The 22,466-nt window shown below is 41.4% G+C and overlaps 1 protein-coding gene across 2 annotated transcripts in view; it reads right to left on the bottom strand.

Annotated features, from left to right (window-relative positions):
* PCCB (propionyl-CoA carboxylase subunit beta) overlaps nucleotides 1-22,466 on the bottom strand; it is a 90,881-nt gene that overhangs the window by 15,311 nt on the left and 53,104 nt on the right. For both annotated transcript variants that reach the window (XM_015132060.3, NM_001265851.1), the window contains 4 exon segments: nucleotides 21,359-21,467; nucleotides 17,160-17,280; nucleotides 16,295-16,376; nucleotides 21-144 (listed from right to left, as the gene is read on the bottom strand). In XM_015132060.3, the coding sequence (XP_014987546.1) occupies nucleotides 21-144; nucleotides 16,295-16,376; nucleotides 17,160-17,280; nucleotides 21,359-21,467 (436 nt within the window).

Raw genomic sequence — 22,466 nt, 5'->3', positions numbered from 1 at the left:
GAAGAGCTTCTCCATCCTACCTGAGGCCACCTTGGGTTGGTTGCCAACAATTCCAACAGTCCTCCCGTTCATTCTTGCAAAACCAACAATGATGTTCTTGGCATAATTGGGCATGATCTCAAAAAATTCACGCTCATCAACAACCTGCAGGAATAAATTTACTTGAGTTCAAAATGATAAAGGCAAGTATAAGATGTAACGACACTACAGAATGACATTTCTATTACAGAGGTACAGGTAGACAGCCCCATCTCTATCACAGGTTCTCCAAGGAAGCAGGACAACAGGCAGAGGCAGCACCTCCTCCCTGCTGTGGAGAAATGGTACAGAAAACCCCAACTGCTGCTAAGATGGACACACCAGTGAAGTTGTTTTCAAAGTCCTATTTGAATTTGGAATTTTTTATGACAACTTTACCTTTTCACTTTGAAATTATTTCCGACCTAACTAAAAATGTCAGGCCAGGCCCAGTGGCTCCCTCCTGTAATCCTAGCACTTTGGGAGGTCAAGGCGGGTGGATCACCTGAGGCCAGGAGTTCAAGACCAGCCTGGCCAATGTAGCAAAACCCCATCTCTACTAAAAACACAAAAAATTAGCCTGGTGTGGCAGTAGGCACCTGTAATCCCAGCTACTCAGGAGGCTGAGGCAGGACAATCGCTTGAACGGGTAGGCAGAGGTTGCAGTGAGCCAAGATTGTGCCACTGCACTCTAGCTTGGGCAACGGAGGGAGATTCTGTCTCAAAAATAAATAAATAAAAATGAAAAATTCAAGAACAGTACATATACCCTTCGCCCCGATTCTTCATTTATTATTTTGCTCTTTTTTTTTTCTTTTTTTGAGACAGGGTCTCCCCGTCACCCAGGCTGGAATGCAGTGGTACAATCATGGCTCACTGCAGCCTTGATCTCCTGGGCTCAAGTGATCTTCCCCCCTCGGCCTCCCAAGCAGCTAGGACCACAGCTGTGCACCACCATGCTCAGTTAATTTTTAGTAGCAATAAGGTCTCGCTATGTTGCCCAGACTGGTCTCCAATTCCTGGGCTTGAGCAATCCTCCCACCTTGGCCTCCAAAGTGCTGCGATTACAGGCGTGAGCCACCGTGCCCAACCATCACTCTTTTATATACATAAACACACAAGAATGTTCTTTTTTTTACAACTACAGTGATATTATCAAAATCAGGAAATAAACATTACCACAATACTATTATTATTATTATTATTTTTTTGAGACGGGATCTTGCTCTGTGACCCAGGCTGGAGTGCAATAGCATGATCACAGCTCACTGCAGCCTTGACCTCCAGGGCTCAAGCAATCCTCCTGCCTCAGGCTCCCAAGTAGCTAGGACTACAGGTACATGCCACCATGTCCAGCTAATTTTTGTATTTTTTGTAGAGACAGCATCTTGCTATCTTGCCCAGGCTGGTCTCAAACTCCTGGGCTCAAGCAATCCACCCGCCTCAGCCTCCCAAAGTGCTGAGATTACAGGCATGAGTCACTGTACCCAGTTCACAATTTTGTTTGAGACGGAGTCTCACTTAGCTGCCCAGGCTGGAGTGCAGTGGTGCGATCTCGGCTCACTGCAGCCTCTGCCCCCTGGGTTCAAGCAATTCTCCTGACTCAGCCTCCCGAGTAGCTGGGACTACAGGTACGCACCACCACACCCAGCTAATTTTTTTGTATTTTTAGTAGAGATGGTTTCACCATGTTGGTCAGAATAGTCTTGATCTCCTGACCTCGTGATCCACCCACCTTGGCCTCCCAAAGTGCCGGGATTACAAGCGTGAGCCACCGCGCCCAGTCACTACTTCTTATTACATAACATTATTCAAGTTTGCCAGTTGTTCCAATAGTATCCATTATAGCAGCACAAGCAACAAAATTCTGGTACAGAACCTGAGTCAGGATCACCTGGCACTTTTAGTGATCGTGTCTCTTTAGGCTCCTTTAACTTTCCCCCTCCATCTTTGTCTTTCATAGTCATGACATCTTTGAAGACAACAGACCAGTTAATTTGTAAAGCATGCCTTCTATTTGGGTTCCTTTGATATTTCTTCATGTGTAATTTTGAGTTAAGCCTTTCCGCGGGAATACCACAGAAGGAACATTCTCATCAAGTGGCACAAGGTGTTGATTTGTCCATTAATGATGGTGATATCTGCAGGTTTCCTTGTAAAGTTACTATTTCTCCAATTTAATAAGAATTTTGTGAGGAAATACTTTGAGACTACATACAGTCCTGTTCTTCAAACTTTAATCATTAATCTAGTTCTTCATCCACTAGGTTTAGCATCCTAGCAGCCATAAAGCAGCCATGATTCTTGCCTGACTCATTACTGTCATGGTAGCTGCCAAATGGTGAGCTTTTTTTGTTTTGTTTTTTGTTTTTCTTGAGACAGGGTCTTGCTCTGCCACTCAGGTGGGAGAGCAGTGGAGCAACCTCAGCTCGCTACAGCCTCCACCTCCCAGGCTCAAGCAATCTTCCCATCTTAGCCTCCCAAGCAGCTGGGACCACAGGTTCATGCCACCATACCTGGTTAATTTTTGTATTTTTAGTAGAGACAGGGTTTCACCATGTTGGCCAGGCTGGTCTCAAACTCCGGAGCTCAAGCAATCTGCCCACCTTACAAGTTTGAACCACCTCACCCAGCCCAAATGGTGAGTTTTCCAATTCCACTTTACTTCTCCATTTATTAACTGGAATCTGTCGCAAGAAAGATCTTTGCCTTTCCCATTTACTTATATGGTATCAGTATGAACTTATGGATTCTTGTTTTATTCTATGGATTATAATCTTTCACCATCATTTTATGTTCAAATTGTCCTATATTTACCAAAGTTCCTTCATGCTGGTTCCTGTGTCCTTCTAAAGTGTCCCCATCATTCTTTGAGTACTACCTTACATTTTGGAATTTTCTTACTTTCTGGTTCATCTTGGTTTTTTTCCTGCCCCAGCCCTACAATCAGCCATTTCTCCAAAAGGCCTGGGTTCCTTTTAGGGTTGTGTGTGACTCCTTCTAAAACGTCCAAAGTCCAGCTATGTGAACAACCATGAGTTCATGCTGATAATTCAAATTCTACTCCAATGCAACTATACGGTTCTTTCTAGATTTTTTTCTCTTGCCATATTCACAACTCCCTTCTCCAATAGCAGAATCTGGCTGCCACTACCCTCAAAATGTACTTATTTATTCGATCCTCAAATACACAGAAAATGGTTTCAGAATTGCTAACTTACACAGCTACAAAAAACAGACCTACTAACTAGAATTTTTTTACAGCTATTTCGGTCTTTAAAGGTATATAGTCAAAATATATGTTCAAAAGTCATTCATTTAAAACAGGTTCATACTTGTATTTCATTTTAAAGGTTTTCCCCAGTCTTGATTTTATTTTTTAATATGTAAAATACTAATAGTTTAATAGTGCTCCTTCCCCATCCCTTCCACCCTAGTCCCACCTACCCTGTTATTAATCTCATTATTTTCTGATGTATTATGTGTGTGTTTGCATTTGTATCTTTTAATTTACCCTTCTATCTTACACGGGAAGTAACAGTGTAGACACTCTTGCACTTTGAATTTTTTCACTTAATATGTCCTGGGAATCACTTCCTTTTTTTTTTTTTGAGACGTAGTCTGGCTCTGTCGCCCAGGCTGGAGTGCAGTGGCGCGATCTTGGCTCACTACAAGCTCCTCCTCCTGGGTTCACGCCATTCTCCTGCCTCAGCCTCCTGAGTAGCTGGGACTACAGGCGCCCGTCACCACACCTGGCTAAATTTTTGTATTTTTAGTAGAGACGGGGTTTCACCGTGTTAGCCAGGATGGTCTGGATCTCCTGACCTCATGATCCACCCGCCTCCACCTCCCAAAGTGCTGGGATTACAGGCGTGAGCCACCGCGCCCGGCTGGGAATCACTTCCTATCAATTCATAGAGATCTTCATTCTTTTTCACTTCTGCATAGTACTGTACTATGTGATGTACCAAAGTTTATTCAACCAATCTACATGTGGCTTACATTATTTTGAAATTTACATTTAGGTTACTTAGAGTATCTCACAATTACAAATGACAATGTAATGGTAGTAACTTCGCACATCTATAATTTTGTATGGTGGGAAGTGTATCTTCAGGGTAAATTGCTAGGAATGGGATTGCTGGGTCAAAGGGCAAATGCTAATTTAGTCCTGGATAATACCAGAGTCCCCTACCAGCAATGTGCAAGAGTGCCCGCTTCTCCACTGACTTTCCAGTGGAAAGTGTTTTCAGGGTTTTTATTTTTAGCCAATCTGAATATGAGAAAATACTCAGTGTAATTTGAATTTGTATTTCTAGCATTATAAAGTTGAACATCTTTTGACATGTTTAAGGTCCATTTTATATCTTTTTTGTGAGCTATCTATTCGTGGCTTTTTTGCCCGCTTTTCTATCAATTTTGGTCGTTAATCCTTCAGTGGAAGAGCTCCTTATTAAGAATATTCATACTCTGGGATACATGTTGCAAAGAGTTTCTTCTGGCATATTGGTTGTCTTTTGATTTTGTTTATAGTTTTTTGTTATGAAGAGTGGGGTTTTAAAATTTTTACAGTCAGCTTTGTCTATCTTTCACTGAAACTAGTTTTTGAGTTACAGTTCAAAAGCATTTCTAAACCTTCCCCTAAGGTTTCAGAGGAATTCATCTGTGTTTTCTTTAGTGCTTGTATGGATTCACAGGTTATATTTAGTTCTCTGACCCATTTGTAGTTTATTTTTGTACATGGTGTAAAGTATGAATCTAATTTTATGTTTTCCTAAATGGCTAGTCAGTTGCCCCAGCATCATTTATTAAAAGCTAATTTTTGCCCGAGATTTGATAAAATATCATTATCATATACAGTCGGGCACTGCACAATGAGGTTTTGGTCAATGACGGACTGCCTATAGGAAGGTGGTCCTATTGTACTACCCTATTCTTACTGTACCCTATGTTTAGATACATACTTACCATTGTGTTACAACTGTATACAGTGTCTGGTACAGTAACATGCTGTACAGGTTTGCAGCCTAAGAGCAATAGACTATACCACAGATTCTAGGTGTGTAATAGGCTATACCATCTAGGTTTGTGATGGACCACTCTATGATGGTCGCACAAAGAAACTGCCTAATGATGCATTTCTCAGAACATATCCCCGTTGTTAAGCAACGCGTAACTGTACTAAAATTCTGTATGTACTTGAGTCTATTTCTGGCTCTTTTATTCTATTCCACTGGTCTATTTATGTGCCTGTACCACAGTTTTAACTATAGGATGCTATAATATAAAACATGGCTAGTCCCAACTTACAGATTTTCTTTTGCGGTATATTCTTAGATATTCTTGCACTTCTATTTTTCCATGTGCACTTTTGTATAAACTTATCTAGTTCTATTTTTTAAAAACTGTTTATTGGGATTGTCTTAAGTTTATAAAACAACTTAAGAACCACCAACTTTTTCATAACATTAATCCCAGGAACAAGGAATGTCTTTCCATTTGTTCAAGTCTACTTTTATGTTTTGTTTTGTACAGACAAGGTCTCACTATGTTGTCTAAGACGGTGTCAAACTCCTGGGCTCAAGGGATCTTCCCTCCTCAGCTTCCTAAAGTGCTGGGATTACAGGTGTGAGCCACCATGCCTGGCCTACTTTTGATTTTCAGAAGTGTTTTTAAGATCACCCTGGGCTGGGCTTGGGGGCTCACACCTAAAATCCCAGCACTTTGGAAGGCCAAGGCGGAAGGATCGCTTGAGCCCAAGAGTTCAAAACCAGCCTGGGCAACATAGCACAACTTCTTCTTACCCAAAAAAAAAAAAAAAAAAAAAAAGGTACTAAATCAGGTGGGTGTGGTGATGCATGCCTGTAGTCCTGGCAATGTGAGATTGCTTAACTAGGAAGTTGAAGCTGCAGTGAGTTGTGACTGGGCCACTGCACTCCATCCTGGGTGACAGAGTGAAACCCTGTCTAAAAAAATAAATTTGCCCTACAACAGCTTCTGTACATTTCCTGTTAAAATTATTACTATTTTATCTTCTTGTTGCTATGTAAAAGAGGCTTTTACTCTACCATAATTGGTTACTGCTTGTGTATATGAAGATTTCTGTATGTTAATTTTGTATCCTGTTCCTCAATTATTGTTTCAGTATAATAATGCATTCTCTAGAGTTTTATTGAATACTATAATACCATATCACCTATGTTACCACTTGACATCTTTTCCAAGGCTTTTGTCTCTAATTGGTCCTCTTCTTGGCTAACCGCATTGGTTAATATTTCCAGAACAATGTTAAATAACAATGGAAATAATGGGCATCCTATACTTGTTCCTAATCCTAGTAGAAGCTAGTCTTTATTAGGTGAGATACTGGCTTTCGAAAAGGTCTATACCAAATTTTATCACATTAAGTATTAATCAATTCCTATTTTCTGAAGTCTATCAAGAATAGGTATTGATCTTTCTTAAAGGTTTTCTTCAGTGTCTATATAAATAATTGTGATTTTTCTTCCCTATGTGTGTTAATACAGTATATTACTGGGCTTCCTAGAACCAATTTTGCATTCCTAGAATAAATCCCACTAGGCCACAGATGTAATTTTAAAGAGATAAGCAATATGAAACTGAAATCTTAAGTACCACCTTTATCAGGTTCAGGTATTGATATCATACTTCTTTTAAAAATTGTGGAAGGTTCTTGTGTGTTTTGTTTACTGTCTATGCTTTGGAAGAATTTATGTGGCATGAGGACTATTTGGCCTTTAAAGGTCTCAGAAATTCCACATGAAACTATTTGGGCCTGGTGTTTGTTTGTTTGAGACAGAGTCTTGCTCTGTCACCCAGGGTAGACTGCCGTGGCACAAATATGGTTAACTGCTCCCTCAACTTCCTGGGCTCAAGCGACCCACCTACCTCAGCCTCCCCAGTAGCTGGGACTACAGGTGCATACCACCATGCCTGGTTTTTTTTGTTTTTTGTTTTGAGATGGAGTTTAACTCTTGTTGCCCAGGCTGGAGTGCAATGGAGCTATCTTGGCTCACCGCAACCTCTACCTCCCAGGGTCAAGCAGTTTTCCTGCCTCAGCCTCCCGAGTAGCTGGGATTATAGGCATGTGCCACCACACCTGGCTCATTTTCTATTTTTAGTAAAGACGGGGTTTCTCTATGTTGGTCAGGCTGGTCTCGAACTCCTGACCTCAGGTGAACAGCCCATCTCAGCCTCCCAAAGTGCTGGGATTACAGGTGTGAGCCACCTTGCCTGGCCCTAATTTATTTTTTGTAGCGACAGAATTTCATGTTGCCCAGGCTAGTCTCAAACTCCTGGGCTCAAACAATCCTCCCATTTTAGCATCCCAAAATGTTGGGATTATAGGCATGAGCCACTGGATCCAGTTCCTGGTGCTTTTTGGTGAAGTAATTCCTTCCACGGAATTTAGTGGTTCATTTAAGCTTCCTACCTCTGATGGGATCAATTTCTGTTAAACTGTGTTTTCCAAATTTTCCAACTTATCTTTGTCTCTTAGAATTTTTTTTTTTTTTCTGAAACAGGGTCTCACTATGTTGCCCAGGCTAGAGTATGATGGTGCAATCACAGCTCACTACAGCCTTGAACTCCTGTGTTCCAGCAATTCCCCTACACCGAAGCCTCTCAAGTAGCTGGCACTATAGGTGCCAGTTAACTTAAAAAATTTTTGTAGAGACAGGGTCTCACTATGTTGCCCAGGTTGATCCTCAACTCATGGCTTCAAGCAATCCTCCCACCTCAGCCTCCCAAAGGGCTTGGATTATAGGCATGAGCCACCACACCTGGCCTCTTAATGATTCTGAAGTTTCTTCTTTTTCAATGGTTATTCCCTTTTTCACTTCATACTTCTGCTTTTACTGTCTCTTTTGAAGTTAGCCAGTGTTTACCAATTGCAACTATTCTTCTATTTCCATCATACATTTCTGCACTTATCCTTATTATTTCTTGGATTTATTCTGAAATATTTTATAGGGATTTTTCCCTGGCTTTTTCAGTTGGGAATCTGGTTTTTTTTTTTTTTTTTTTAGATGGAGTCTTGCTCTGTTGCCCAGGCTGGAGTGCAGTGGCATGATCTCAACTCACTGCAACCTCTGCCTCCCAGGTTCAAGCGATTCTCCTGTCTCAGCCTCCTGAGTAGCTGGGATTACAGACACACGCCACCATGCCCAGCTAATTGTTTGTATTTTAGTAGAGATGGGGTTTCACCATGTTGCCCAGGCTGGTCTCTTAACTCCTGAGGTCAAGCAATCTACCCGCCTCGGCCTCCCAAAGTGCTGGGGTTACATGTGTGAGCCACTGTGCCTGGCCTGTTTATTTTCCTTCTCCCATTTTTACTGTTTCAGGAAATAAATTTTCATCTGTTCATTGTTTTAAACATATTCTATAGGTTTTGACACAGTGTTTTGTCTTTTTTTCTTTTTAGAATTCTATCATTTGGTTTCTATTTTCCCCTTTCATCCAAGAATTGTTTACTAGAAGATCTATTTCCTGGCTGGAGGCTGCTTTTGTTTCAGTTGTTGTAAGTTTCTAATTTTAAGCAATGTTGTTTCACAGTATTTTTTGCTCTATGGGATTTAATGATGTTTTCTTTCTGACCTAATACATATGATCAACTTTTGTGAATATTCCATGTGTACTTCAGAATAAGATTTATTATTCATGACCAGGGTGTACAGTCCAAAATAGATGCCTAAGATCTATTATGTTATTTAGGTCTCCTAAATTGTTATTTTTGTCCATTTGACCTGTCTTATACTAACAAAGATGTGTATACATCTCCTAGTGTTTCTACCTAAGTCTGTTCAATCTCCTATAGTTTCAGCTTTATAAAGATGGTGGTTATTTGTGGCAAAGATATTTGATTTGCTTTACATTATCATTGTGACCTATGGCTTTTAGCAGTTGAAAATGTCCTTCCTGGGAGGCTGAGGCAGGAGAATCACTTGAACCTGGGAAGTGGAGGTTGCAGTGAGCCGAGATTGTAGCACAGCACTCCAGCCTGGGTTACAGAGTGAGACTTCATATCACAAAAAAAAAAAAAAAAAAAAAAAAAGTCCTTATCATGGTTAATACCTAAACTTTACTGTTCATTATTAGTGTCACAAATACTGCTATGTTATTGTTTCCATTCTCCCAGTATATTTCTGCCCATTCCCTGTTTTTAGCCTTTCTGAATCACATTTATATACTGAATATAGTTGGTCCATAATAAATTAGACATATTTTTAACAAGTGAATTATACCCATCCATATTTATTGGTATGACATTTACTTTTTTACTGCCATATTATTATTATTATTTTGAGACGGAGTTTCACTCTTATTGCCGAGGCTGGAGTGCAACGGCACGATCTCAGCTCACCACAACCTCTGCCTCCTGGGTTCAAGCAATTCTCCTGCCTCAGCCTCCCAGGTAGCTGGGATTACAGGCATGCGCCACCACACTTGGCTAATTTTGTATTTTCAGTAGAGATGGGGTTTCTCCATGTTAGTCAGGCTGGTCTTGACTCCCGACCTCAGGTGATCTACCCGCCTTAGCCTCCCAAAGTACTGGGATTACAGGCATGAGCCACTGTGCCTGGCCTGTCATCTTATTTTTTATAAATACTATGTATTCTGTATTTACTGTTTGTCTTTTATATTTTTCCCCTTTATCATTACCCACAATGATATATACTGTTTATGTGAGAAGTTTAGTGTTAAAGAATGTTTGTATTTTTTAGCCTAGTGGTTACCCTTGTTATTATGCCTTTTGATGCCTTTAGTTCATTTCCTTAATCTTTCATTAACTAGTTTGTTTTTAATGATATCTGTTAGCTAACAGTAATCAGTGAGCTGATTCTGCTATATTCTTTCCCTCTCTTCTCCTCCCATTTTTCAGTTGCGTTTTTTTCTGAAACTAAACATATAACTCTTATACATTGTTCTCTACCCTCATCCCCACTTCTGTTTTAGTCTTAGAATTATAATTAAGTATATTAGATAATCACTACCAATCCTTCTGTTGAAATCTCTCCAGCTACCTCTTGATTGGATGAAGCTCATTCTCTAGTAGACTTCTCAAGAAAGCCTCATTAATGCAAACTTCCCTCGGTTCTTGGGTGTTTAAAACTGGTTTTCTGTAGTCTTAATACATGAAGGTGTGCTTTGCTAAACATAAAATCCTTAGTCACAGATTCTTTCCTTCAGCCTCCTGAAAGTGCTTTTCTGTTGTTTCCTTGCTTTTCTATGTTGCTTTGGAGAAGTTGGATGTCATTTTATTCTCTTGCCCATGTAAAATCATTTTATTTCTGCCCAAAGGTCCTGAGGATTTCTCCTTATTTTAAAAATCCAACGGTTAATCAGTATTTTCTCTAGTTTGACCATTCTGGGTCAATTTTCCCACATGCTCAGTGCGCTCTTTCATTATATAACTCTGAATCTTATTTTATTTCTGGAATATTTTCTTGGATTACAGTTTTAAATATTAAGTCTGTTCTACTGGTTTTTCTTCTTCAGACACTCCAATTATATGTATGTTCAGTCTTCTTTGCCTTTCATTGTAGTCACTTTTTTCTGATACATTTAACTAATAATTTAAAAAAATTAATCCCAGATGTGACAGTATAACCAATAATTTTAAAGGTATTTGTATTTTAAAATTGTATAATTGCATATATGTACAATGTACATGTTTTCATATATGTATACACTGTGGGATGACTAAATCAAGCTAGTTAACATATCCACCACCTCGCTTTTTTGTGGTGTGAACGCAAAATCTACTTTTACTTTTTTATATTATTTCATTCGTTCTTTAGGCTATTTTTCTTCAATGTTTCTTATTAAATTTTCATTCAAATACATTCTCATTTGAGCACCTTGAAATTTTGATATCATTTCTGATGTGATTTTGTCTCCCCTGTCCATTTTCTTAATTCAATCAGCTTTAACTTCACTTCTTACTATTATCCCTCCATTTTGTCATCAGTTTCTGAATTTTCTATTTTTACAACTTCAAATGCTTATCAGGGGCTATTGCACTCAGACTGAAGCATGGTCAGCTGCTTCATGATTGACTTTTATAGTGAAGGGAGTTCCATCAACTGAAATGTTTCATTCTCACTTTTTGTTTTCTTATTGTAGCTTTATATAAATGAAAACTATTTGTACCCGCATTCTCCAAAGTTGGCAGATGAACAAATGAACAAAAATCCTAGTTCAAGAGCACCCTCTTCTGTCAGCATAGCAAAGTGCAGTTTAGTTCACGGGTGACTAATTTTAGGGAGGGTGGTGGGGAAAGGCATAGTGTCCTTCAGTTTTTTGGATTTTGTATGTCTTGCAGATACATAAATTTACCCGCCTTGCTTCATTTTCCCTTCGCTATTTCCAAAGGTACCTCTCTCTTTCCTGTGTACTCTTCTTCCCCAGAAGTAATGCCTTCCCTTGACTACCATATTGATTTGTGTGTGCACTCTTAAGTACCTTCTCTCTAAAGTCACTGCTCTTGTTCCTAGCATATTCCATTTTTTTTCTTTTGTCTCTTTTTTAAGAGACAGAGTTTCGCTCTTGTCACCCAGACTGAATGCAATGGTGTGATCTCAGCTCATTGCAACCTGTGCCTCCCCAGTTCAAGTGATTCTCCTGCCTCAGTTTCTCGAGTAGCTGGGATTACAGGGACGCGCCACCACACCTGGCTAATTTTTGTATTTTTAGTAGAGATGGGTTTTCACCATGTTGGCCAAGCTGGTCTCAAACTCCTGACCTCAAGTGATCCACCCGCCTCAGCCTCCCAAAGTGCTGGGATTATAGGCATGAGCCCCCACACCTGGCCAGAAAAAGTTTTTTTTAAAAAGTAAAGTAAAAGGTGTAATAATACAATACTTTTTGAGTTAAAAGTAAATATATGGGCCAGGTGCAGTGACCTACACCTCTAATGTCAGCACTTTGGGAGGCCGAGGCGGGCGGATCACTTGAAGCCAGAAATTCGAGACCAGCCTGGCCAACATGGCGAAACTCCATCTCTAAAATACAAAAATTAGCCAGGCATGGTGGCACATGCCTGTAATCCCAGCTACTTAGGAAGCTGAGGCAGAAGAATCGCCCGAACCTGGAAGGTGGAAGTTGCAATGAGCCGAGATCTCACCACTGCACACCAGCCTGGGCAACAGAGTGAGATTCTGTCTCAAAGAGAGAAAAAAAAAAAAACAGCAAATTTGGAGAGAGACTTTCCAGAGGTAATTAAAATTAAATGGGGTCATAAGAGGGGGACCCTAATCTGATAGGACTTGAATTTTTTTAAGAATTGGAAAAGCTGGGCCGGCACGGTGGCTCATGCCTGTAATCCCAGCACTTTGGGAGACCGAGACAGGTGGATCATGAGGTCAGGAGATCAGGACCATCCTGGCCAACATGGTGAAACCCCATCTCTACTAAAAATACAAAGATTAGCTAAGCATGGTGGCGGGCGCCTTTAATCCCAGGTATTCAAGAGGCTGAGGCAGGAGAATCACTTGAATCCGGGAGGCGGAGGTTGCAGTGAGCTGAGATCGCGCCACTGCACTCCAGTCTGGTGACAGAGTGAGACTCCATCTCAAAAAAAAAAAGAAAGAAAAGAATTTGAAAAGCCAGCCGGGCACGGTGGCTCATGCCTGTAATCCCAACACTTTGGGAGTCCGAGGCAGGCAGATCACGAGGTCAGGAGATTGAGACCATCCTGGCTAACATGCTGAAACTCCGTCTCTACTAAAAATACTAAAAATACAAAAAATTAGCCAGGTGTGGTGGTGGGCGCCTGTAGTCCCAGCTACGTGGGAGGCTGAGGCGGGAGAATTGCGTGTACCCAGGCGGAGGAGTTTGCAGTTGAGATCATGCCACTGCACTCCAGCCTGGGCGACAGAGCGAGACTCCGCCTCAAAATAAATGAATGAATGAATGAATGAATGAATGAATGAATGAATGAATGAATGAATGAAAAAGCCAGCCTGGGCAACATAGTAAGATGCCATCTCTACAAAAAATTTAAAAATTAGCCAGATGTAGTGGCACGCAGCTATAGTCCCAGCTACTAAGGAGGCTGAGGTGGGAGGATCACTTGAGCACCAGAGGTCAAGGCTGCAGTGAGTCAAGGTCACACCGTTGCACTCCAGCCTGGGTAACAAAGCAAGACCCTGTCTCTGAGGAAAAAAAAAAAAAGAGGAAGAGACACCAGAGATCTCTCTCTTTCTGCATGCACAGAGAGCAAAGACTTTGTGAGGACACAGCAAGAGGGTAGTCCAGAAGCCAAGGAGACAGAGACCTCAGAATTAAGCCAACCCTGCCAACACCATGATCTTGGACTGCTAGCCTCCAGAACTGACAGAAAATAAGTTTCAAATACAGGTCAGGCATGGTGGCTCACACCTGTAATCCCAGCACTTTGCGGGACCAAGGAAGGTAGATCACCTGAGGTCAGGAGTTCAAGACCAGCCTGGCCAATGTGGTGAATCCCTGTCTCTACTAAAAGTACAAAAATTAGCCGGATATAGTAGTGCTGGCCTGTAATCCCAGCTACTTGGGAGGCTGACGCATGAGAATCTGTTGAACCCAGTAGACGGGGGTTGCAGTGAGTCAAGATTACGCCACTGCATTCCAGCTTGGGCGACAAGAGCAAAACTCTGTCTCAAAAAAAAAATTTTGTTTTTAATAAATAAGTAAAGCAAATACAACATCGATACCAAAACCTGATTTTAAAATACCTAAAAAAAGGCCGGGCGCGGTGGCTCAAGCCTGTAATCCCAGCACTTTGGGAGGCCGAGACGGGCGGATCACGAGGTCAGGAGATCGAGACCATCCTGGCTAACACGGTGAAACCCCGTCTCTACTAAAAAATACAAAAAATCTAGCCGGGCGAGGTGGCGGACGCCTGTAGTCCCAGCTGCTCGGGAGGCTGAGGCAGGAGAATGGCGTAAACCCGGGAGGCGGAGCTTGCAGTGAGCTGAGATCCAGCCACTGCAGTCCAGCCTGGGCAACAGAGCAAGACTCTGTCTCAAAAAAAAAAATAAAATAAAATAAAATAAAATAAAATACCTAAAAAAATACGCACTGGTATCACATAATATTAATGCAAAAACTCAAAACATTAGCAAACAGAATATACAACTTCAGGAATGAAGGAATAGTTTAGTATTAGGAAATCTACGAGGATAGGTTTATAAATAGATCTAAGGAAGAAAATCACATGATCATCTCCAAAAACACTAAAAGTGCATTCAACAATATTCAACACTCATTCGGAACTTTAAGGACAAAATAAACAACAAAAATATTTAAAACAGAAACCAGTAGCAGCTTCAACATGAAAAAAAGATACAAATCAGGAAACACTGACAGCAGTCTTGCTAAACTTAGAAATAATACAAAGATGCCCAGAATTACAACTATGATTCCCCATTACATTTGACATATAGGAAGTTGTAGCCAATGCAAAACAAGGAAAGAAATGACACGTAAAATAACTGGAAAGATAAAACTTTATTTACTTACTTATTTTTGGAGATGGAGTGTTGTTCCATCACCCAGGATGGAGTGCGGTGACATGATCATAACCCAGAATAGCCTCAAACACCTGGGCTCAAGCAATCCTCCCATCTCAGCCTCCCAAGTAAACAGGACTAAAGGCAATGGCCACCTCACCCAGCAAATTTTTTTACTTTTTGTAGAGGTGGTGACTCATTATGTTGCCCAGGCTGGTTCTGAGCTCATGGCATGAAAGGATCCTCCTGCCTTGGCCTCCCAAAGCATTGGGATTACAGGCATGAGCTCCTGCACCCAGCAGAACTCTTATTTATACATAGACAGTATACAACCACATTTTAAAAACCCTAATGACAGAAAAAAAATTACAAACAAGAGTATGTAATAGGTAGCAGGATATAAAACTTTATAATGAGAATCAAGAGCTATCATATATACCTTAAGAAAAAGTTAGAAGATGGCAGAGTAGGAAGCATCAGGAATTTGTCTCCCCACCTAGGCAACAATTGCCTGGCAGAATCTGTCTGATGGAACTATTTCGACTCTGGCGTCTGTTGAAGGATTGCAACTTCCAGGGGAAGGACTGGACTGAAAATTGGAGTTAATTTCAGCTCTTAGCACAGTAGCAGCTACCCATCCCCCACCCCAGCTCCATGACACATAGTTTCGCAAGGGTTCCTGGAGCAGTTTGCACACAGCTTGCAGGAGCCGGGGTGGGCAAAAAAGCACCCTGTCCTCCAAATATTGAGAATCTGTGCTTGCTGACTGCTGCTTCTGATCATAGAGGTGCAAAGAGATGGGTGGTCACTGTTGTTACAATTCCCCACATTGTTGCGAGGCTCTCCTGCTTTGGGCTGAAGTGACTTGCAAGGAATTTCAAGGGCTGACACCTTTTTACCGTCTTCATTTTTTTTCTCTTTTTCTACTTTTGGGAGCCAGACATTAACAACTAGGACACTCAAAAACAACTGCATATACAGGGAAAATTAGAATGATTGCACATGCCCCTGCAAAGGCTCAGAAAAGACCTAAGGAAGACCTTAAGGTTACACCTCAGGCTAATCCTTGGTGCAGGAAGAGCCTACAAGAATAAAAAAGACAAAAACAATAACAGAAAAAAGCAAACCCTAGGGAAGAGGGAGAATCTGATTTCTAGAGTTACCAGAGAGCCATCATGTTATTATGCAAGGACTACTGAGAGCACAGTGTACCCATAAGGAAGGCAATGGCCATCTACAGACGCCCTCAGTTTGCCCAACACTGTCCCCTTTACTTAATGACTCAGGAATCGCTGTACCAAAAAAAGGTACAAATTGCTCCTGTCTCCCACAGACCTCCACGCACACACTCCAACCTTCTAGGATGCCCTGTGTACTCTCTTCTCTACAAAAACAAAACCACCTCTGAGCAGAGGGCCCCAAAGATACTTAACAGTGATCACTCTGGCCTCATTCTAGACTCTGTGGACATGACCCCTAATTTATGCTCCTCAGAGGGCCTTCTAAAGACTCCTGAGCTCTGCTGGCCCTTACTACTCCTATCTCCAGCCCTGAAGTCCATATGTGCCACTAGGGTATCTATAGCCACTAGGTCTTTCCAGAACACACTACTCAGTGGCCACTGGTCCTGTGCCCACCCCATTCCTGACCTGTGTTGTCTGACAGGAAGGCCAAGTGGTTCAGTGCTTCCTCACTAGGCCGAAGCACAATACCCATGAAAGTGGCTGACTAGGACAGGCAAGACAAGCAGATGTGGCACTTACAGAGTGTATGATGTCCACCATGTTGTAGGCTTTGGTTGATTCCAAAGGGACAATTGTGTCGAGCTCAGGAACCAGACGGTCACTTTAGGCAGAAAAAAGGCAGGTATAGTCAACATAGGAAGAGCCAGTTACCTTTTGTGGGAAGGGAGTGGGAAACTTGCCATACATACATATATAGATATGTGTGTGTGTGTATATATATACACACATACATATATCCACACATACGTGTATATACACACATACACATATACGTGCATACACACACATATACGTGTATATACACACATACATATATACGTGTATATACACATATATGTGTATAGACTCCAACAGCAAGAGGAAAGGTCTTCACCAGATGGCCAGCAACACACCCTTCCCCAGGACTGTCCCAGCCTCTGGCTACAAGCAGTATGCATAAACATGTCTCCTAAAGGGCATGCTGTTTGCATCATTTTACATTTATTTATTTCAAAAGGACAAGTAAGTAGAGCCCAGGAACCAGTCACTTTAGGAAGAAAAAAGGCAGGTATAGTCACCATAGGAAGAATCATGGCTCTTCCTTTTGTGGGTGAGGGGAAGGAAAGGAAATGAGAGACCTCTTCACAGGGACTAGGCCAGACCAAAAAAAATTCCATCTCCAATTCTAGCTAACTTAAGAGTTTCTTAGAAATCAAAAAATTTTTCTTTAAAAATGTTTTGGGCCACTCTTCAGCCAAACATGACATCATCCCCACACCTAGGAGCCACTCTACCACACTCTGCTGCAACCTGCCCAACAGGGCAGAGCCTGAAGGTCCTGTCAGGGCAGAGAAAGGCAAGCTACACTGCAAAATGAGAGAAGGCATACTGGCCTACAACCCACCTGGGATCATGGCACTCACGGACAGGAGCTGAGTCCTGATTGCTCAGGGGCAGGTAGTTGAAGAAATCCCGAAGATTACACAAGGCATCAACATCATTTTCAAAAGCTCTGTGGGCCACACCTAAAAGAACAGGGAGCATATATGATGAGTCAGGGTACCAGCCAGCCCAAAGCTGCTGCTTCATGCCTGACTACACCCTTCTAGGGCATGTCTGTAACAGACTGTGCTGATAGCTCTGTTCTCCGCACTCTCCACTGAGGATGTAATGCCACATAATACATACCTTCCGGGTGATCCTTCAACTTATGCAGCATGGGTTCCCTCTGTTCTGCACCCACACCTCTACAGGGTCCCACCTTTCTTTATTCAGGTCCTTGCTCTAATGTCACCTCCATATCCACTCCCAGACCCTTCACTATCCATCCCTATACCATGGGGGAGGTTCTCCTCCTGTACTTTTCCCTGCATCACCTATTTCCCTGTTTACTGCCAGATATCTCTCCTGGAATATCAGCTCCAACAGGGTAAGATCAGGCCTGGCCCCCATTAAGAATAATGCACCTGGCAAACAGGTGCTCAGCAACAGTGGAAGGAAAGGAGGGAAGCCACCTGCTCCTAGTGAGGAATCAAGCCATAATTCTTGAAGAGCACTCCGAAATCACAGAGTAGCCAAACAAGGCCATAGATATGATGGAGAAAGTGGAGCCAAGAACTCTCTTCCAGGTTCATCCCACCAGACTCCTTTTTCCACCACTGCCCCTACAGTCTCTTGTCCACAAAGCTGCCAGACAGAGCTTTTGAAGTCAGATCGTGTCATGTCTGTACTCCAATGATCCTCCTTGTCCACTGAGCGGGTCAGTCACTCTCCTACCTGAGAGCCTTTGCATAAGCTATTCCTTCTGCCTGCAATGCTCCCCACTTACATATCAACGCAGTTAAACTCCTTAAAATCTGCTCAGCTCCTAACCTCAGTGAGGCCTGCCATTACTACCCTATTTGAAATTACAACAATCCCAGTCCCCTTTACCCTGTTATACTTTTTCCATAGCACGTATTGCCTTCTAACATACCGCATAGTGTACTTACTTATAATGTTTATTGTCTATCTCCTCTACTAGAATATGAGCCCCATATGGGCAGGAGTCTTTCGTTCTGTCCACAGATGTATTCCTAGCACCTAAAACAATGCTTCACACAGAGGTACTCAATGAATATTTGTTCTGTTTTCTTTGCTTTTTTCTACATTTTTATTATTTATTCTATTTTAAATTTTTAATTCCTTTGCTATTTGTCTTTTTCCACATATTCTAAATGAGTATTTGTTGAATAAAAAGCATTTTCAGCATGACAGAATTCTTTCATTCAAGATATATTTATAAATGGGTACAGCCACTTTGGAAAAGAGTCTGTCAGTTCCTTAAAAGTTAGACATCGAGTTATCATTTAACTCAGAAATCAAAGAGAAATGAAAACATATGTCTACCCAAAAACTTGCATATAAATATTAATAGAGGCATATTTATGATAGCCAAAAAGTAGAAATGACTTAGTGTCTATTAACTGGTCAGTGAATAAACTAGATGTAGTATATCCATATACTGGAATATTATTCGGCCATAAAAATGAATAAAGTACTGATTCATGATACAATATGGATGAACCTTTAACATTATGCTAAGTAAAAGCAGCCAGCAACAAAAGATCACATATTATATGATTCCATTTCTAGGAAATGTCCAGAATGAAAAAATCCACATAGAGACAGAAAGTAGCCTGGTAATTGCCTAGAGCAGAAGTATTTGTTGTGAAATGCAGAGTGACTGCTAATGGGCACAGGATTTCTTCTTGGGGTGATGACAATGTCCTAAAATTGTGGTAATCATCATGCAACTCTGAATATATTTAAAAACCGCTGAATTGTACGCTACAAATAGGTGTTTAAAATGTATAGTATATATGAATTACATCTCAATAAAGCTGTTACCAAAAGAGAAAAAAGAGAGAAAAATATATGTATAGAGCATCTTTTTGTGCCTTGCCCTGGGGATACAGGGCCAAGCGCATCAGACACAGCCCATCAAAGAGCCTCAGGCCCAGAAAGAAAACCACATACTGCCCTACAATCAAAAAAACAAACAAAACACACTTAAGATTGTGCTACAGAAGAAACTTTAATGTCATGGCAGACATTCATTACTTTAAGCTGTCAAGTAAAAAAAAAAAAACCTCAGGTTATATAAGAGTATGCCCATACCTACGTTTGAGTAAGTGTATGTGTATTCACAGTCATCTGCGTGAAAAGACTGCAAGGGTATAACCAAAAAATCACTAGTGATTATCTGTGGATGATGGAATATCTAGTGGTTTTTATGTTTTGTATGTTTTCTACTACAAACATATCATGCTATTAAAACGGGGAAAAATAAACAGCGTATTTCATCAAATCTAAGACGCCATCAAGACCCAGCTTTATATTATATCCCAGCAAGAAAAACAGGCTGCTACCAATAAAGCCCTGAGACAACAGCATGGCATCAGGCCATGCTGGAGGTGATGCTGAGAAGTGTTCTGATTCTACATATGTCTTAAAAGATGGGGCTAAATGATGCTGATAGGTAAGGGAAAGGAATGAGTCAAGATCGATGCCAACCTGACAAGGGGAGAAACAATTTTTGTGGGTGGGGGAATCAAGAGCCCTGACTTTTTTTAAACTGTATTTCATCTAATCTAAGACTTCACTGATAATACCCATCTGTACTTTAGGGACACTGGGAAGAAATGCTGACAAATGCTGACCCAATGCCTTAACCACAGTGCAATGAGGTGCATAAATCAGGCACGCCAGCCTCTTACTACTGTAAAATCTCTCAAAGAAGTAATTTCTCCTGTCTTTAGTTACATTGCTGTGTGGTAGGCAATCCATTCACAGCTGGGTGGTTTCTTTTACAAGAAAACATGGAATTGCAATAATTACTCCAACAGCTAACATGTCTTCACTAATATCAGAATCATGCCCTACTCCCAATTCCATGCCTTTCTGTTTAAACAAGAACTTTTTGTTTCAATGCTGAGGCACAGAATAATCTTTATACATTTTAAACTTGGCATGTAATCTTAAAGTTGTGAACAACTAGCAGGACATGGTGACTCATGCCTGTAATCCCAGCACTTTGGGAGGCTGAGGTGGGAGGATTGCTTGAGCCCAGGAGTTCGAGACCAACCTGGGCAACACAGTGAGACCACACCTCTACAAAAAAATATTAAAAATAAAAATTACCTGGGCATGGTGGCACATACCTGTAGTCCCAGCTACTAGAGAGGCTGAGGCAGAAGAATCACTTGAGCCCAGGAGACTGAGGCTACAGTGAGCTATCATTGTGCCCCTGTACTCCAGCCTGGGCAACAGCGTGAGACCCTATCTCAAAAACAAAACAAAACAAAACAAAACCACCAGGTATGGTGGCTCATGCCTGTAATCCCAGCACTTGTGGAAGCCAAGGCGGGCAGACTGCTTGAGGCCAAGAGTTCGACACCAGCCTGGTAACATGGTAAAACCCCATCTCTACAAAAAAAAAAAAATACAAAAATTTGCTGGGCATGGTGGTGCATGCCTGTAGTCCCAGCTACCCAAGAGTCTGTGGTGGGAGGATTACTTGAGCCTGGGAGGCAGAGGCTGCAATGAGCTAAGATTGTGCACTGCACTCCAGCCTGGGCCACAGAGTTGGATCCTGTCTCAAAAAAAAACAAAAAAAGAAGAAGTGAACAACTATGACCAAATTCGTGAACACATGGTACATGACCATCATGCACCTGGCCAATGATTGTAAAACACTTATGTACTCTAAGATATATACTAGCCTTAGAATAAAAAATGTCACAATAAGATTTTTTTTCAAAGGTTCAACTGTACATATATAAATCATACCTACTTAAAATCACCATTCCAGCAATGAGCTTTAAATTGTTTTAAAGAATAACCAGGCATTATTAATTTAATAAATTTTCTATACTAAATCTACCTTTATCACTATAACTGTAAACAATACACTGTATTGTATTGTAGTACAATAGACTGTACCACAGTCTTCCCAAATAAGGTCTGCCAATTAAGTAACATTTCTCAAAAACTGCCACCAGGCTCTTTGGCAATGCCCTCTTCTCAGTGTTTGAAAACAAGGTCAGCTTCAAGGCCTCTCACCTGACATGGTGGTGTGGGTCTTGGCACCACCGAGCTCCTCCTGGGTAACATCCTCATTGGTGACAGACTTCACAACATCAGGGCCAGTGATGAACAGGTAGGAGGTGTCCTGAAATAAAAGATTTCCAGAACAGTCAACCTCAGAGCACCAGAGCTGGTCACAGCCTTAGAGTCGATTCAGCCAAGATGACAAATGCAGAGAAGATAGTGATGTGGCCGAATGAGGATAGGATGTAGCTTAAAGATGCAAATCCAAACTGAAGACCCAAGTTTTCCCTGCCTCAATGTCTACTTTTAAAAAATCTCTGTTGCATGGTTCTACCTCAGCAAGTTAACTTGCAGTGTGGCTAACATTTCAAGGTCATTCATCTGTAGAACACAGTAACAGGTGGCTCTTAGAGCTTGCTGTGCACCAAGAAGTTTTTTAAGCACTTCACAAAACTGTGTCGGTAAAGCCTGAGTACTATTATCACCCTCATTTACATATGAGGAAACTGAGATATGGAGACTGTATGCAACCAGTCACTTTAAATGAAGCTACTTAAAAATACTGATAAATCAGTGGGACACAGTGGCTCACACCTGTAATCCCAACACTTTGGGAAGCCAAGGCAGGAGGATCACCTCAGGCCAGGAGTTCAACACCAGCCTGGCCAACATAGCGAGACCCAGTCTCCATAAAAATGCGTTTCAATTAGGTAGGCCTGGTGGCACGTGCCTGTAGTCCCAGCTACTCAGGAGGGTGAAGTGGGAGAATTACTGGAGTCGCAGTGAGCTATGACTGCTTGCACCACTACACTCCAGCCTGGGTGACAGAGTGAAAACCTCTCAAAAACAAAAACAAAAAACTAACAAATCAATGCTTCGGTATTATGACAGAGTGATAGGCTTTTAATTTTTAGTTTATAATATATAGATAATATAAGCATACTGCACAAAATTTAAACAGAGGAATAGGAGATACAGTGGAAAGTCTACAGCCCAGCCCTTACTTCCAGGCCTCCAATTCCCCTCCCCTAAGGCATCCCCTGTCAGTTTCTTCTCTCTCCCTACAGAGACACCCATGAATCCATGAGCATTAATATATACATTTATTTGCCCTCTTATT

The sequence above is a fragment of the Macaca mulatta genome, chromosome 2 (assembly GCF_049350105.2).
Source record: "Macaca mulatta isolate MMU2019108-1 chromosome 2, T2T-MMU8v2.0, whole genome shotgun sequence".
NCBI classification, from domain to species: Eukaryota; Metazoa; Chordata; class Mammalia; order Primates; family Cercopithecidae; genus Macaca; species Macaca mulatta.
Note: the sequence above shows the minus strand (reverse complement) of the source record. Positions and strands in the feature narration are given on the sequence as shown.